Source organism: Raphanus sativus, chromosome 4, assembly GCF_000801105.2.
Source record: "Raphanus sativus cultivar WK10039 chromosome 4, ASM80110v3, whole genome shotgun sequence".
Classification (NCBI taxonomy): Eukaryota; Viridiplantae; Streptophyta; class Magnoliopsida; order Brassicales; family Brassicaceae; genus Raphanus; species Raphanus sativus.
This window is the reverse complement of record NC_079514.1, coordinates 6,697,161-6,714,542: the sequence shown is the minus strand read 5'-3', so window position 1 is coordinate 6,714,542 and position 17,382 is coordinate 6,697,161. Positions and strand designations below refer to the sequence as shown.

General features: G+C 37.5%; 3 protein-coding genes across 4 annotated transcripts; all 3 read left to right on the top strand.

The window, feature by feature from the left end:
- Positions 1 to 203: 203 nt before the first annotated feature.
- LOC108835361 (zinc finger BED domain-containing protein RICESLEEPER 2-like) lies at positions 204 to 12,018 on the top strand. Of its 2 annotated transcripts, XM_057009666.1 has the most exons (10): positions 204 to 654; positions 727 to 799; positions 1,017 to 1,354; positions 1,448 to 1,502; positions 1,736 to 1,953; positions 5,434 to 5,700; positions 8,400 to 8,596; positions 8,679 to 8,795; positions 8,867 to 8,933; positions 10,156 to 12,018. In XM_057009666.1, the coding sequence occupies exon 10, from the start codon at positions 10,689 to 10,691 to the stop codon at positions 11,952 to 11,954; it is 1,266 nt and encodes a 421-aa protein (XP_056865646.1). In that variant the 5' UTR covers positions 204 to 654; positions 727 to 799; positions 1,017 to 1,354; positions 1,448 to 1,502; positions 1,736 to 1,953; positions 5,434 to 5,700; positions 8,400 to 8,596; positions 8,679 to 8,795; positions 8,867 to 8,933; positions 10,156 to 10,688; the 3' UTR covers positions 11,955 to 12,018. The 2 variants fall into 2 exon arrangements, with proteins under 2 accessions (XP_056865646.1, XP_056865647.1); XM_057009667.1 differs by lacking the exons at positions 5,434 to 5,700; positions 8,400 to 8,596; positions 8,679 to 8,795; positions 8,867 to 8,933; positions 10,156 to 12,018 and adding exons at positions 4,204 to 4,382; positions 4,460 to 4,787; positions 4,868 to 5,211 and having other exon boundaries at positions 353 to 654.
- On the top strand, positions 9,293 to 10,048 carry LOC130511084 (glutathione S-transferase T3-like). The gene has a single exon (XM_057007911.1). It carries the CDS (start codon positions 9,293 to 9,295, stop codon positions 10,046 to 10,048), a length of 756 nt encoding a protein of 251 aa, XP_056863891.1.
- Positions 12,019 to 16,258: 4,240 nt separating the features above from the next.
- LOC108852532 (protein S40-3) lies at positions 16,259 to 17,145 on the top strand. The gene has a single exon (XM_018626037.2). The coding sequence runs from the start codon at positions 16,617 to 16,619 to the stop codon at positions 16,944 to 16,946; it is 330 nt and encodes a 109-aa protein (XP_018481539.1). The 5' UTR covers positions 16,259 to 16,616; the 3' UTR covers positions 16,947 to 17,145.
- The last annotated feature ends 237 nt before the right edge of the window (positions 17,146 to 17,382 follow it).

Genomic DNA, 17,382 nt, shown 5'->3' with positions numbered 1-17,382 from the left:
GATAAGCAAGCGATGATTAAACTCATGTTAATGCTCGGCTCTTTCACATGATGATATAATAATTGTTAAACTTATTAATATCATGGGCTGCCAACTGTAAAAGCAATAACATGAGTCTATCTCATCAAAGGTTATACGAGAATGAGGAGCTTAGAATTGTTTAATGATTTAAACCACAGTTATAGTGTCTACCATAGGAATGTCAAAAGTGGGCTTGGACCGCGGGATAGGCCCGTTTAGACCTGTAGCGGGGCGGGTTTGGGCCTAGGAGTTGGTATCCCGCAGTGTCGCGGGCCTCGCGGGAGAAGACCTGTGCGGGATGGGCCTTTCGCGGGATGGGCCGAAGGAGACCGCGGGTTAACCTACAGTCCCGCAGCTTCTGGTCTTTTCATTTCATCGCAACCTGAAAAAAAAAAAGAGAGCGTTAGTGAGAGAGATAGAGACAGAGAGACGAGTCGCCACCGAAATGAAGCTCCAGCGACGGTGATAAGCTCCAACGACGGCGATACAGACCAAACATGCATGTTCCGGAGAGAAGTCCTTTTACGAAGCTCTCGATTCTTGAAGTCTCGATGAGCTCCCTTTGCCACCGTAAACCAAGAAGCATCTCCGGCGATGGCTTCTTCAGAGACGGTGACCGCATGCATGTCGGAGGTAATGAAAGATCTATGTAGATGGAGTATTTTTTTTTTGGTAGTCTAACAGTTACTCGTTTTCACTTTTCAGGTTGTTCTCTGCTTCGATCCACCACTGGAGCTTCATTTCGTCTTATAGATCCAACGCCTTAGCTTTGTTTGTTGTAAGATCCACCACCTAAGCTTCTCCTTCGCTGCATACATGTTCATGTTCTTTTACAGTTGTACTATAGATACTCTTTAGTAACTAGTTTTGTCTATGTGTCGGTTAGATTAGTTAAAACAAGTGTCTGTGTTTATGTGTCTATGTGTCTCTGTGTCTTGTTTTGTCTGTGTGTTGGTTAGTTAAAACCAGTGTCCTAATGTTTGTTATTTTTGTAGGTGAAAAGAATATATGATTGTAAACAAGTAGGCGGATGGTGGTGGTGGTTCAAGCTGATGTAGGCTCAAAACGATATAGAAGGTGTTCACTTGATGTATGTTTTGGTCGTACACCAACTTGTTCCCCCACCACCACCTGCCTCCTTGTTTAGTGAAGAAGAAATCAACACCGTTACACCGAGGTGCAAAGATTCTTGAGCGATCTGAAACTTTAAGCTTCTTGTCAGGTGTTACCAATCTGAAACTTTAAGCTTCTTGAGCGATATAATTGGTTGATGCTTATTTGACGTCATTTGTTTTGTAGGTGAACAAGGAAGGAGAACACATACATCGATATTGTAAGTTGCTTTGCGAATGTCTTTTGTTAAACTTACATTGAATATATCTGATATTATTTTTTTTTCTTTGTTATATGTCTCCCGGGGATGGAGTGATGCCATCACAAGGAAGGAGACTGGTTCATCTTCTGCTCCTCTTGATTGACAAGTATGAAACTCTTCTTTTATAAGTTTAGTATATGCTTGAATTTTTAAAATTTAATAGCAAGACTCCTGGAAAATGAAGACAAGTCTCATGTTATTTGTGAATAAATCTAGTATGATTGAATTATGCAATATATGCTGGATTTTTAAATCTCTGATAAGTATTTAGTATATGCTTGAATTTTTAAAAATTTAATAGCATGTCACTTATATGCCTAATGCCTTTTCTTAATGTAGGTGGACAAGGAAGCAGATGGTAATCACTGTGAAAGCAGGGGTAGGCTCAAAACGATATAAGCATGTTATGGAGCTGACTTGATGTATGTTTTGAGCGCACCCCTGCTTGACCAGTGATTACCAGCCACCTCCTACTGTGTTTGATTTGTCAAGCTGATGTAGTGTTGGCATCACAAGGAAGGAGGCTGTTCCATCTTCTGCTCCTCTTCACAGAACAAGTAATAAACTCTTCTTACTGTTGTAGATGCTAGTTATAGAATTGTGTTAGGTTGCTTTCGTAGATGGAATTGTGTTAGGTTGCTTTCGTAGATGGAATTGTGTTAGGTTGCTTTCGTAGATGATAGAACATTGACTTGTTTATGTTGCTTTGGTTGTTTACTTGTTTAGAACGTGATTTTAAAGTGCTTGTCCTCAAGCAAATTTATTTACACTTTAATTAATATTATTTGGAATTTTAATTAAAAATATAAGCCAATATTTAGAAACCCTAATATATACACTAAGCCACACGTAGTCACGTTCTCACGACTTCACCCTAAAAAAACAACTGAAAACTTGAGAGAAGATGGGTTCCAGGAGCGATTCAGAAGAGCAGTTCACGATGGATACCGATTACTCTCCACCAAACACTCTGGACATCGCGAGTTTAGCTACCTTAGCTGCTCTTGATGCAGCTGAACAGATCGCTGATCAAAGGGCTGATACTGCTATTGCTTCCGGTGGAAAGAAGAAAGGAAGCAAAAGAAGAATTATCAGTCTAAACGATAATAGTGATGATTCTGATGTTGAAATCACTCCACAGATCCAAACAAGTCAGCCTCGCAGGAAGAGCACTTTTGGAACAGCCACAAGGAAACCCATGACGCAATCCACTATAGACGGTGGTATTGGCTCCTCCTCACAGGCGTGTAGAAAGGAAAAATATGTACCAAAGAAAGCTGTGATTCGTGGAGGTATAAGGAAGCCACTGTCTCGGTCACAAAAGGGCAAGGGAAAGGTATCGGCTACCCAGTCGCAAAAGAAGAAGGCAGTGTCACAGAGGAAGACGATTGAGGAGTTACCAGAACTTGGCGATGAATTGTTTGAAGAAGAGTTGGATGAGGATGAGATTGGTGAAGAAGAAAGGGAAGAAAGGCAGAGATCAGATGTGTGGCGAGATTTCAAGGTGGTTCATAAGCCCAATGGAACTATGAAAGCTGCATGCAACCATTGCAGGAATCAGTATGCATGGCATTCACACTCGCATGGAACCAGTGGGTTGAGAAGGCATCGTCTGAGGTGTAAAATGTTTCCTAGGAGTGGAGGAACCCAGCAACAACTCAATCTCGAGGGGAAAGTGGTATCTCGCAAGTATGATCATACTGTGTTCCGACAATTGGTAGCTAAGACAATCGTTCAGCATGATCTGCCATACTCCTACGTCGAGTATGAAAGAGTGAGAGAGACATGGAAGTATTTGAATGTAGATGTCAAAACCATTTCTCGAAACACGGCGAGAAAAGATGTCTACAAGTTGTATGAAAGTGAGAGAGACATACTGAAGAGAGAATTGGCGACTCTCCCTGGACGTGTCTCATTCACGTCTGACTTGTGGACATCGGTGAAGCGGGAAGGATACATGTGTGTGACAGCACATTACATTGATCGGAATTGGAAGTTGAATAGCAAGATTCTGACGTTTTGTGCTCTGCCACCTCCACATAATGGTATGAATGTTGCAGTTCAGCTCCTTGAAACATTGAAAGAATGGGGAATTGATAAAAAGGTGTTCTCAGTGACACTAGATAATGCTACAAGTAATGATTCGATGCAAGATATTGTGAAATCACAGCTCAATTTGTCTGATGATTTACTTTGTGGAGGCGAGTTCTTCCATGTCAGATGTGCAGCTCACATACTTAATCTCATAGTGCAAGATGGGTTAAAGGTTATAGGAGGCGCTTTGCACAAAGTAAGAGAGAGTGTTAAGTATGTTTTAGGATCGCCAACGCGAGAAACACTGTTCCAGAGATGTGTGGATGCTACGGGTCCAGTAGACGATGGGTGGCTCATCTTGGACGTGTCGACGAGATGGAACTCTACTTTCTACATGCTTGAGCGAGCCATCAAGTACCGTAAAGCATTTGTTCAGTTGGAGATATTTGATAAGAAGAATTTTAAGACAGCGCCCACTGCTGAGGAATGGGATAGAGCAGCCAATATCTCCGAGTTTTTGGCACCTTTTGCTGAGATCACATCGCTGATGTCGGGATCAAATTACCCGACTGCAAACTTGTACTTTTATCAAGTTTGGCTGATCCATAATTGGCTTCAGAAAAATGAGGACAGCGAAGATGATGCTGTCAGATACATGGTGCCACCAATGAAAGAGAAGTTTGACAAATATTGGGATGAAGTTAGTTGTCTTTTTGCTATGGCAGCAGTCTTCGATCCACGGTTTAAGCTTTCGATTGTCCAATGTTGTTTAGGGAAGCTCGACATGAGTACACGTGATGCAAAGTTGAAGAACTTGCGAGAGAAGCTTAACAATCTGTTTCAGACCTACAACAAAAAGTCCAAGAATAACTCACCTTCCACTGAGCCTCGTCAGTCTGTTCAAAAAAAAGCCACTAAGGCAGTGTCTAGCCGAATGTTTGGGAACTACACGGTCAGTGTTTTATTTTTAAAATTACCTTCTCTTTTATATTTAATCTATCTGATATATTTTTATTAAAACATTCATAGGACTTCTTTGCATTTCGCAAAGAGAGTGGCATTGTGAGTGGAAAGACACCTCTAGAAGCCTATCTTGAAGAACCAGCTTTGGACTTTACTAGTTTCCAGAGCTTGAACATACTTGATTGGTGGAAAGATAATGCGCATCGGTTTGGTGATTTGGCTGCAATGGCATGTGATCTGCTAAGTGTTCCAATTACGACAGTGGCTTCGGAGTCCTCCTTTAGCATTGGATCGCGAGTTCTGAATAAATACAGGAGTCGGCTACTCCCCAAGAATGTGCAAGCTCTAATATGCACTAGGAATTGGATCAAGGGATATGAATCTTATGCACATGGTAATTTAACTCATATTATAATTTTTTTTTGACTACTATTATGTGGTATCCTAAGCAAAAGACATTATCTTCATATACAGATGAAGAAATCGATGAAGATGGTGATGGTGATGGTGATGGTGATGGTGATGGTGATGGCGATGGCGATGGTGATGGTGGTGGTGGTGGTGGTGGTGATCGTGATGGTGGTGGTGGTGGTGAAGGGAAATTGCCATCATTTGATTCCATTATCAATGGAGAAGATGAAGATGAAGATGATGAAGATTGATTTGCTGTTTTGCTTTAGCTATATTTGGTTTTTAACTTAGTTGGATTTGGTGTTTTTATCTTACTTTGATTTGGTGTTTTTATCTTAGTTTGATTTGGTGTTTTGCTGGTTAAAGATGCTTGAATACTATAATTTGAAGTTTTTCTTGAATTTAAATTTGTTTCAGACTTTATCATCTCATCTTTTACATGGATACTCATTTCAATAGATACATTTTACTTCATGAACTTAGTGAACTAAGAAGTCATGGAGTTTTGTCACAAAAAGAATATAAAATAAAGTAATCTACAAGTTCAATACACAATGAAGCTTTAGCTACAACAATGTCTCATGTTGTCTATGTACATGTCTCATGTTTATCTTGTTATGTGAACTTAGGTGTACAAAGGAGCATTTTGACTCGTCATGAAGCAGTCATGGAGCAGCTAGCAGCATCAAGAACCAAAAGAGTGCATTTTGCTTAAGTCCCGCGGGCTGGCCCGCAAGAGACTGTGCATTCGGCGGTACGGGTTTGGGACGACCAATCGGAGACCGCAGCCCGCGCGGGCCTGAACCGCAATGACCCGCAACAAGTGAGCCCGCGGCGGGACGGGACGGGACGGGACGGGACAACCTGTTTGACAATGCTAGTCTACCATAACACGTGTATGTAATGTTTTAATTAAAAGAACTTATCTTTTTAATTGGTAGAGCTTGCTTGGTGAAGAAGAGACAGGTGAGGAAACCATAATCTCGACTCCTGCGGTTAAGGTTGCTAAGCTTTGGCGGATTCAAGCTTAGTCACCGAGCATAAGAGATACGTGTCCAGGGAGCTGTGTGCTGATGGAGAATAAGAGGCTGCACCTCCTTTGCAATTTGACGAGATGGGCCATGACGATGTCTCATGAGAAGTTTGACGAGGAGCTCGTGCCGGCTACGGCAAGCTTGTCTCGAGAGCTTGATTGAAGAAACCAGACCTTGCCTTCACTGAGTTTGTCTTGAAAAACGTTTTACAACTCGGCAAAGTGTCAAGTCGAGAACTAAATTCTCAAACGCAAGATGGGTTTAGAGCACATAAACATGAAGCTTTTCTTGTTCAAAAACTGGTGCCTTTTCTTCCGGTAACTGTAACTGCACATATGACTTTGCAGAACTCCTAATGGATCGTTCTTGTCTGAGCTGAGATGGTGGTGAGCTCTGCGTATCACAAAGCAAGTTGGCAAAGGGAAGCAAGAGCCTTCAATGGAGGTGTGATGGGATTTCGTCATTGATTCAGAAACTGCTTGTTGCAAGATTACGCTGGAGATCAAATACACTTGCTCCATTGCTCCGATACCTCATCCGCCTCTGTTTCCTTGTCTTCTTCCTTTGGTCGCGAGATTGACTACCTTTCAAGACTCTCGCTTGACCCCAAAAACACAGTTCATCCCTCGATCTCTGGTCTAAGCGGATGGTGATGGATCAGACACAGTTGTGGAGTTCAAGGCTTCGTTTTGCAAGTTGTGGAAAGGCTTTGTTTTGCCGGTTGTGGAGCTCAAGGCTTCGGTTGTGGTCGTTTTGCAGGAAGCGACTAGTTTGACCAACCAGAAAGTTTCGAACTTTGGAGGATCTTTGGTGGTATCAAAACCAGAGCTTTATCAACTTCGTAATAAAGCTTCGAGCTTGCTCTTTTGCTCCAGCAAGTGATTTGCTTTCACGCATCACTTTGAAGTCCTCCGGTGCTTTTCTGCAACTTTCATGAGCCAAAGGACGTCAAGCTCGGAGTCTTGGGCTCGTTGGTGGTCCTTTGGTGGCATCAACGACAAAGCTTCATAATAAAGCTTCAAACTTTCTCTTTATCTCCATCAAGAACTCTGATGAGGCTGGGGATGTGACGAGAAAGGTTGATGAACAGAGCTTGAAGAAGCCTGGAACCGAGCCGAACCTTTGAAACCATGAGATGTAGGGATAAAGAGAGACAGAAACAGGGCTTGAAGAAGCATCTTCCTTTTTTCGGAGATCACCATGGTTCGCCAGGTCTCGTAGTTGCCCGACGGAAAGACTGAGATGTTTCGACGAATGGAAGGGAAAAGAGCCGAACTTGATGAAGCGACTGCGATGAACTCGTGTCGGAGAAAGCTTAATCTCCTTTTTTTTTCTTTTTGGTCCTTCTCGATCTTGATTCTCAAGTTTGATATGCTTTGAAAATTGTTCTCCTTGGCCCCCTCCTTCTAGCGCCAACTGTTTGATCCAAAAATGGTGTATTTGTAGAATCATAACAATAAAAAATTTAAGAATTTGATTCTTAAATCTTTGAGGCTTAGGAAAAATCAACAAAGAAATCAAATGAGAAATTGAACATAAAAGATATTTTATTGATTAAAGGTTCATTACAAAGATGATTACAAGTGTAAAGTGAACCTTAAGATCTACAAAATCTCTAAGAAAATATGTTCAAAGTGTAAGAAGAGGAGAAGATCCTTCCTAATAAGGAAGTAGTTCCTTATTTATAGAAGAAAGATGTCTAGGGCTTCCCAGCAATATGGGCTTTGTTCATTGTCTAATGGGCCTTGTTGGAGGATGTCAAACCCATACCCAACACTGATGACTAGAGTGTATACATTGGGCTTTGAAATTAAAGATGGGCTGAATTTGGACCATTTTTCAGTATTGCTTATTGCTTGCTAAGACCATCCGCAACGCGGTGACTAGTCCATTCCTTAGGCCCATTCCTTATTTTTTTTTGATTATATTAACAATATAATTAGCGAGCCCGCTAAGGAAGAGTGCTTAGCTAAGCCATTTTAAGGATTAATCCTTAAAGACGTGGCGACATCTGATTGGCGCGTCGAACCGATGAGTTTGACAAAACCAAAAAAAAAATTCATTCTTCGGTCTCGAGAAGAAAAAAGAAACAAGAGAGCTCTAGAGGCGATACGAAAGGCGATTAGGGTTTTGTCGGCGTCGAAGGTAAATCAGAGATTTTAGGTCATTGTTTATGCATTTTGGGTTGATGCATGTTGATTTCTACGGTTTTGATGGTTCGTTTGTGGGGTATAAACAGATTTAGGGTTTCAAATCGAATTGGGAATTTTTATCGATTTAGGGTTTCGTCTCTCAATTTGCTATATTCTTCTTCTTGATCCGGTTAATTGTTGTTTTCCTCGCTCTTTACGGTTAGGGATTGTTTTCTCTTCGATTGTTTCTATTTTTTTCTTCTCGATTCAGTTTTCTGATGTTACGATTTCTTCTTCTTGTTGATATTTTTGTCTTCTCGAGTTTTATATTAGGGCTTTTGATTCGCTTTTAGGAGTTTGTAGTCACTCTTTTACTTGTCCTTTCCTTATAGTGATATAGCGAATCTGATAAGGGATTTGTTCTTGCAGGTTCAGTAATGGAGGACGAAATGCGTGATATGAAAGCACACAAAGACTACTACAACATGCTTTATGCCGTTTCAGATGCGCAACAGGGAATTCCACAAATGTGCCCCTGTGGATCTATCACGAAGGAGTTCGTCGACGAAGAGGATACGTATGATTACCTCCCCGGGAAAAGATACTTCATCTGCAAGGACTACGAGGTTTGATATTTCCTGTCTCTTACTTTCTATCTTCTTTTCATTATTGATTTGCTGTTTGACAAAAAAAAATATGTTTTGGCAGAATGATGGGTTGCATTTCATGCAACCATGGGTTATGGGTATCCAACAGGAGGTTGAGAGGCTGAAACAACGTGTTTACGAGCAGGAGAAGCTTGTGAGAGAGTGCACCGCACTTAAGGTTAGATCTTTTTTTATTGTATTGATTGTTTTCTGTACTCGTATTGATTATTTTCTCTGTTGTGTGTTCAGGAGCAGGTGAGGAGGCTGCTTATGCGTGTCTCGGAACTTGAGAGAGACAGAGACACAGTCCCCTGAGGTTAGTTTCTTTGTACTCTGTAATCGTTTTGAACTAGTTTAGTTGTTTCTTTGCAGTCTGTTTTGGTGTTTGTAGTAGTTTAGTTTAGTTTGTTTGAAGTAGTTAAGTTTGAAGTTTAGTTAAGTTTGAAATCGAAACTGAAAAGATAGGTTGTAAATGCACACCATTAACTATTTTACTCAGTATATTTGTAGGTTGAAAACATTAAATTGTGCCTTACTGATAATTTAGTGTTTAAAACATCATTAAATAGCCTGTAGCTGTTCGGATAAGACATATATCTACTAGGATTCAATGGTCTCAACCTCTTATTTAATCTTCTCCGTTTCTACTAGAGTAACGGAGAGACTTCTTTGTTAATGGCAAACCCAAGTAGTTATGTTAACCTATTAACGAGCCAAGGGGTAGTTGACCTTGGCTCATCCGAACCTCTTTTTTTTAGCCCATGTTCTGATGAGGCTACTGTCAAAGAGAGGAGGAAATGGTCACCCAAGGAGGATGTAATCCTCATTGGTGCGTGGCTCAACACCTCTAAAGACCCAATTGTGGGGAACGACCAGAAAGCGGGTGCCTTCTGGAAGAGGATTGTAGAGTACTACAACTCCAATCCTCTCCTGATTGGGACAACCCCACGAGAACTTGGGCAGTGCAAGTCAAGATGGACTAGGATCAATGAAGTGGTGTGCAAGTTTGTTGGGTGTTACGACCTGGCATTGAGGGGGCAGAGTAGCGGGCAAAATGAGAATGATGTGATGAAGGCCGCGTTGGATATCTACCACAATGACATGAAACAGAAGTTCACCTTGGAGCACGCGTGGAGAGAGCTTAGGCATGATGTCAAATGGTGCTCCACAAAGCGCAAAGCAGTGGATGATCAAAGGGCAGTGCCAGTGCCAGAGCCAGAAGAGAGACCAATAGGGGTTAAAGCTGCAAAGGCTGCTAAGAAGAGGAAGAAAACACCAAAAGAAGAAGAATTGGCCAAGCTAGAAGGCCTGTTGGAGATCAAAAAAGAAATCTCAAAGCAAGGTTTGCTTGCAAGTTTGGTTGCAAAGGCCGAACCACTCACTGAGATGGAACTTGCTGTAAAAGCTAAACTTTTGTCTGAAATGTTGTGAGTGTTTGATTGTTTGCCTTGATTGTTTGTGTTGATTGTTTGTTAACCGTTTGAGCTGTTAACCGTTGTCTTAACATTTACTAATATATTTACTTTCTTTTGTTTCAGGTGAAGTACAAGAAGCATGTGCCTGATGAAGACAAAAGCTCCTGTCTTCCATGTGAACCAAGTCACGGACTCTCTTTATCTCTTTTTCCTTGTCATCTCTGTCTTACAAGTACTTTAAGTCACGGATTTGTAATGTAGTTGAAGTCACGGGTACCTTGTCATCTTGTTATCTCTTTTTCTTTATAAGTGTGTTTGTAGAACTCGGAATGAGCTATTTCCTTTGCTCTCTTGTATTCAGAACAATCTCTCCCTCTGTTTTATTAATTAACTCTTATTCTACAATCTCTACTTGTACAAGCTCTATTTCTGCAAACAGGTTCTTCATTTTGTATATATTCAGACAAAAATAGTTAACACTCTTTCTATATTCTTCATTTTAAGAAAAAAAAAACCATTGACTTGTATAAAGATGATGATTACGCTTGCAAGACTATGATTAAAATTGACTTGTATAAATTTTTAAATAAAGACAAAGATTACGCTTGCAAGACTATGATTAAAATTGACTTGTATAAAATTTTTTATAGGCAAATATGACAGATGGAGTCGATCAAAGATTGGATGCGGCTATCGATGACGCTTTAGAATCATGTTTTGAAGATACTTACAACAGCATCGTCGAGAATCAAACAAATACACAAAGGAAACGTGCATATATCGAACGAAACCGCGAAGCAGGCCACGACCGTCTATGGAATGACTACTTCAGTGAACATCCAATATTTGAGTCTCATTTATTCAGACGCCGTTTCCGCATGAACAAGCCACTATTCTTAAGTATTGTCGATCGCCTCTCACAAAATATTCCATTCTTTCAACAAAGAAGAGATGCAGTCGGAAGGTTAGGTCTAACTGCACTACAAAAGTGTACGGCAGCTATTCGTATGCTTGCTTATGGCTGTGCGGCTGACGCCGTTGACGAATATCTCCGACTTGGTGAAAGCACAGCACTTTCGTGTTTAACCCATTTCACAGCAGGCGTAATACAGTTATTTGGAGATGAGTACCTACGAAGACCCACTCCTGACGATCTTCAACGACTACTCGATATTGGAGAGATACGCGGCTTTCCTGGAATGATAGGAAGCATCGACTGTATGCATTGGGAGTGGAAGAATTGCCCAAAAGGTTGGAAAGGATTGTACACACGTGGATCAGGAAAGCCGACTCTAGTCTTGGAGGCTGTAGCTTCACAAGATCTTTGGATATGGCACGCTTTTTTCGGGCTTCCAGGTGTCTTAAACGATATTAACGTCCTCGATCGGTCACCTGTTTTTGATGACATTTACTATGGTCGAGCTCCAAGGGTAAAGTACGTGGTGAACGGACACCAGTATGATTTGGCGTACTACCTCACCGACGGTATATATCCAAAATGGTCAACATTTATCCAATCTATCTCACACCCTCAAGGTCCCAAAGCAGAGTTATTTGCTGAATATCAAGAATCAACCCGAAAAGATGTGGAACGTGCTTTTGGAGTATTGCAAGCTCGATTTGCGATAGTCAAAAACCCGGCTCTTTTGTGGGACAAGGAACAAATTGGGATGGTTATGCGAGCATGTGTCATACTGCACAATATGATTGTCGAAGATGAACGTAAAGATCACACTCAGTTTGATACAACAGAGTTTGACGAAGGAGAGTCAAGCAGATGTTCACACGTGGATATCTCTACCAACATGCCTTCACATTTTGGTAATATGCTTGGCATACGGGATCAAGTCAAGGATAGACATATACACGACCAGTTGAAAAATGATTTAATCGAAAATATTTGGAACAAGTTTAGTAATTGATTATGCTGTATAATTAATGTATGTTTAAATTTAATCATTCAATAAAAAAAAATTTCAATTTCAATGTTTTATAAATTTAATATTTTTTATTGTTAAGGACTCCAAAATAAGGAATACCATTGGACACAAAATTAAGATTAGAGTCCTTCACTATTCAAAAAGTAAAAAAAAAAAAAAAATTAGTTTTATATACCTAAGTACTCCAATGGTGGGTTGCACCATTGGAGGTGCTCTAATGTTTATGACCGAAGATGTTTTGACTCTAATGCAGCGGTTGGAGTTCCTCGGTCACTCGGTGTTTGATTATGTAGGACATATGATCTATTGTTTTAGTAAACCAAATCAAGTTGGTTTTAACCCAATGATTAGACCGTGTGTATACATATATCCAGTACTGCATATATCACTCTATTTCTTTTTTTTGGGGTCGAAGTAGCATAACTTTAATAACTTTTTTTGGGTAAAATTAAGAACTTCTTTTTACATATGATACATGACAGATTATATTTTGATCATCTATTAGTTTACTTGAATTGATCATTCAAAATTTTAGCTCTACAGTATTAGATTTCACATTTAGAATATGTGATCCGTGATATTATCGCATTGATTAGGGTGATTTGAGGTGTTTCATTTTAGTACATGCTGTCTATCATCTAAGACAGAAAATAGAACAATTAACGTTGTATAACTGTGAACCTGAAACTAGGCGGTTGATTATACCATTAAAAATATCATCTCTTTCAAAAAAGGATTTTTTTTGAAAAAAAAAAAGGTTAGACCTAAGAATAGAACTGACTCTGTACACAGTTACATTTATCTCTGATTCACTATTTCTATTTCACTGTAAGGCACATGGATTTCCAATTTGCCATGTATAGTAGGAGTGTCTGGTTGAAGAAATAGGTGAAACAGTTATTAACGGAATATTAACATCGACGTCCATGTGGTTAAGAAGGTTCCATATAGATTGATATATAACTAATTAGAAAATGTACACCTTCTCTCTATCTCCACTTCTCCCCAATCAAGTTGTATTAATATCATCTAATACCATTTGAAATTAATAAAGGCACAATCTATGATTCATGCATGATGTGACTATAAACATACGAGATTTGAAAAAAGAGAAGAAAAATGCATCTAATGCACCGGATTGCAAGCATATACACTTATTTGAAATTCATTGAGGGATGTGATTATGCTAGCACTAATGCACTAAATCTCATAAAACTCTAGCCAGGAAATATCAATTTTTCTTTTGCTAAACAGAAATAGAACAATTTAAAATAACAAAATCTATATGGAAATTAATGATAGCATAATACTATGTAGAGTGTGTAATGATAATACATATATATGAAACAATAGTAAAATTAAAAATGACAGTACGTACATAGTGTTAAGCAATTATTTCACCATTTTATCAAACAAAACAATGGCTTCACTTTCGAAATGTAAAGTAAGAATGTTGTTTATGTTTTTTTTTTTGATAAAGATTTATGTTTATGTTTTTTTCTTAATATTAGCAAAGCAGTATGCACCAAGATCACAAAGCACGATACGTGAAACGAGCAAAATAATTATTAGAGTTTGTATGTATTTGGACTGGTTTCAAATTATGAGTATCCAACATATGAAATTATCGAAGGGACCACTAGGAGTAGGATTGTAGGAACCACACTTGTCCAACAATATCCTACGTTTTGTCAAGTCATTGTCTTTGTGATGAGCTTAGACGAGATTATATGCATCTATCAAATGCCCGAATTCGTCCAATGTCCAATTCACTTGACTCTATCTGTCTACCTTTTTGTTCATTTTCATTGTCTATTTTCACTTATAAAATGTATAGTAGGATAAGAACAAAATTTGATTTCACCGAATTGCTCCAATATTAAATCATATGATAAATAATGGTTTGTGCAATGATGCATTTACGTACCGTGTTTGTTTTGTTGTGAACACGTAAAAAACGCAAAAGACACCACTAGTCATATAAATATCAATACTAAAAGGAGCATATAACAATAACTTGTGTCATAATTTGAAGTATTGTAAAAAAAAAAAATTGAAGTATTGTTTTCTGATCAAAGAAAACTCTTTAACCATTCGAAATTTCAAAACTATTACCTAACTAAAGTCTGATAATTTGTATACTTCTGAATTACCACTTAAATACATTTTGTTTTGTTTAAAAAAAAATACATTTTGTTTTATTTACTTAAAGTTTGATATACTTCCCATTCAGTATTTTCCATATTTGTTTTGTTTTGTTGGCTTTGCACTAAAGGCATTTGTTTCGTTTTGTTTTGTTTCACACCGATGATTCTCTAATTTTAGTTTTGTAAGATTTAACAACTATAATCAAAATCACAAAAGAAAATTTAGCCTGACAAAATTACGATTGATTTCGTTATAATCCCTAATGTAAAACTAGCCTCAATCATCGAAGGTCCTAACTCTATGATAGGTAGATTGATGGAATCAATCATTTTCAGTAACCCTTTTAGTTATATGTACTCCTCAAGGCATGTCTTGCTCACTAATAATTGTGCCTCAATTAATAAAATCTTGCTTTTGCACAACTTCACGGTTAAATTTGTTTTATCAAGAAAATCTAACTAAAAATAGCATTACCAAATTTTCAATTTTCCTTGGGATCACTCAACCAAACCCAGAGAAATATCAAAGATATTAACAGTTATAATATATCTCAAGAAATGCCTCAATATTTTACTTTTTAAACTTTACTAACTATCTATATTGTTCTTAGTTTTTTTTTTTTTGAAACTATATTGTTCTTAGTTATTGTGTTATATGATTGAAAGATTAACTTCATTTCGTACTCACTTATTAGTTTGTATATCGCACATTAATAATAATCATACACGTAGTTTGTTTCCTTTAGAATCAACATTAATATGCAGTTTTTTTAACAATTTAGAAGATAGACTTTTTAAGCCACATTTGATATTTTCCCTTTTTCTTCTCCGAAAGCAACAAATTATTGGCCGTTAATTAACGGCGCCACGTAATCGCCAATGACAGTTCTGGATAATTCGGACACGGCACCGTGTGGCTCAAGTTAGCGCACGAGTGGAAGGGAATATCATACATAGCGTTGAGCGAGTAACCGCGTAGCCACGAAACGCGCAGCACTTGCGTTCAGTAGCGTTAAACCGACTCAGCTTCCCAATCATTGAAATTTCCTAGCAAGTGTAAAATAATTGTATTTCCTGAAATGTAATATAAACCTAATTTAATAATCACCGGTATATGGTTAACTAGAATACATACATCCACAATATACTCCCTCTATTTTTTAAAGATAGATGTTTTAGAAAAATAAATTGTTTCACAAAGATGTATTTTTTATGTTTCCTATACAAAAATTGCAAATTTCAATAAAATTGATTGGATTTATTGAAAGACTATTGATTAAAATGCATTAGAATTTGATAATTTTTAAAAATGATGTATAGTTAATGTGTTTTATTAATATGTGTGAAAACATCAAAACATACATCTTTAAAAAACATAGGGAATATTTATTTAAAGAGCCAGGAGCAATGTCAGATAAAGAAAATGTTAAAGAACTTCGATGTCGAACTATAATTTACTAAAATATTATTTCTGGATTTATTTTTCTGCTCCACATAATTTGTATGCTAATTTTTTCGAATAGTTGAAATTATTTTCTAATAGCATATATATCAGAAATTTGGAAATTAATACTCATTTCCGAAAAGATCCACATTTTAAAAATTATTGTTTCAAGAAAATATATTTTTACATTTTCAACATTAATAATCAAAATTTAACATACTTTCTTAATATATAAAATTCTAAAATTTGCATATTTTGAAATAAAAGGAGTAAATGAATTACTCAATCAGTTTCAAAATAATCCATGTTTTAGAGTTTTCACTCATTAATAATATATATTAAATTTTGATTAAAAATACACTATTTTATAATTAATTAATTTTTGAAAGTTTTAGTAAATAAAATTTTAATAAACACAACTAACTTTTTTGAAGTTTCTAATTTACCAGTATTATCTAAAAAGTAAATTGAAAATATAAAAATGTATATTTTAAAATAATTTTTTTCTAAACATAGATTATTTTGAAACGAGTAAAGCATATAGTTAAGTTATAACTTTAAAAGTATAAAACTTAGAAATTAGTATATTTTACCCGTTTCTAATAATTTTGGCATTGTTCAAATTCCCTTAACGTCATTTATGCGGAACTTTGAATCAAATGAAGTATTATGATGTTATTAATTACATACCCGCACAGATTACGATTATTTTGTGGCAAATTGATGTGTAAGTGTATACAAAGTCTTGTGTAATTTACGATACTTGTCACATCCTTAATGATTAATCAATTATCACATCGAATCCCTTGACTTCACTCAAACACATTCACGATGACGCCATCTGATGCAACACAAGATATTATTAATACTTGAACGTATATATACACACTTATATACATATATATACGTGTAAAACATGAGATTCTGCTTAGCGATTATATAAGTTCCACTTTTCCCCCAGAGTTGTCTTCTTGTCCTAACCACGCTCTTCAATAAAAACATATACTAATATATTTCCCTAACGTTTTTGGCAAAGATAGTTTCGACCTTTCAATGTCAGAAGAACTTCAAGAATCCGAGGTTATATTTTCCGATGAATACTATACTAGGAACAACAACAATAGTAGCAAGAACGTAAACAACAAAACAAAGACGGCGGCGAAGGAGAAAAAGTCATCTCCGGTGAGAATTCCGTCGAGAACTATTTACCGGCGTATGGAGGAGGAAGAAGAGGAGGAGGGAGAAATGGCGCCGCCACATATCATCATCGGAAAACGAAGAATGGAGGCGCGAATGGCGTTTTCCTTTTGTACCCTCAAAGGGAGAGAGTTGAGTCGTCACCGTAACTCCGTTCTTAGGATGACCGGTTTTTTGGAAGTCTAATTGAAAACTTTTCCGGTTTTGTTTTCTCTAGTTTGGTTCGGTTTCATTTCGTTTTTCTCAATTCTTCTTTTGGGTGCATGTATACAACATCTTTTGAAATGAACCAATGGACAACGATTTTTTTTTCTTTTCCTTTTGGATTTATATATATTCCCCATGTTTTTATCAGGTAAGAGTAAGATGTCAAACTTTTTATATATGTTCACCTTTTGTTTGGTTTCTTGAGAAGAGGAAAAACCATAAGAATCAAATATTATGTTAATTGAGTTGTCTAAGGGTTTGCTTGTGAAGTTATTGGTTTCTTGGCTTGTAAATTTTGTTTTTGGTCCACATCCATGGGATTCTGCAATTTGCTTGCTAACATGAACCGTAAAAGCTTTTCTATACTATTGTGAACTCATCAGAGGGATCAATATCTTTGAAAGTACTGTTAAAG

What these genes read in the sequence shown, in the direction of transcription:
- LOC130511084 (XM_057007911.1), top strand. Translation starts at nt 9,293, where the DNA reads ATGGCAAACCCAAGTAGTTATGTTAACCTATTAACGAGCCAAGGGGTA.
- LOC108835361 (XM_057009666.1), top strand. Translation starts at nt 10,689, where the DNA reads ATGACAGATGGAGTCGATCAAAGATTGGATGCGGCTATCGATGACGCT.
- LOC108852532 (XM_018626037.2), top strand. Translation starts at nt 16,617, where the DNA reads ATGTCAGAAGAACTTCAAGAATCCGAGGTTATATTTTCCGATGAATAC.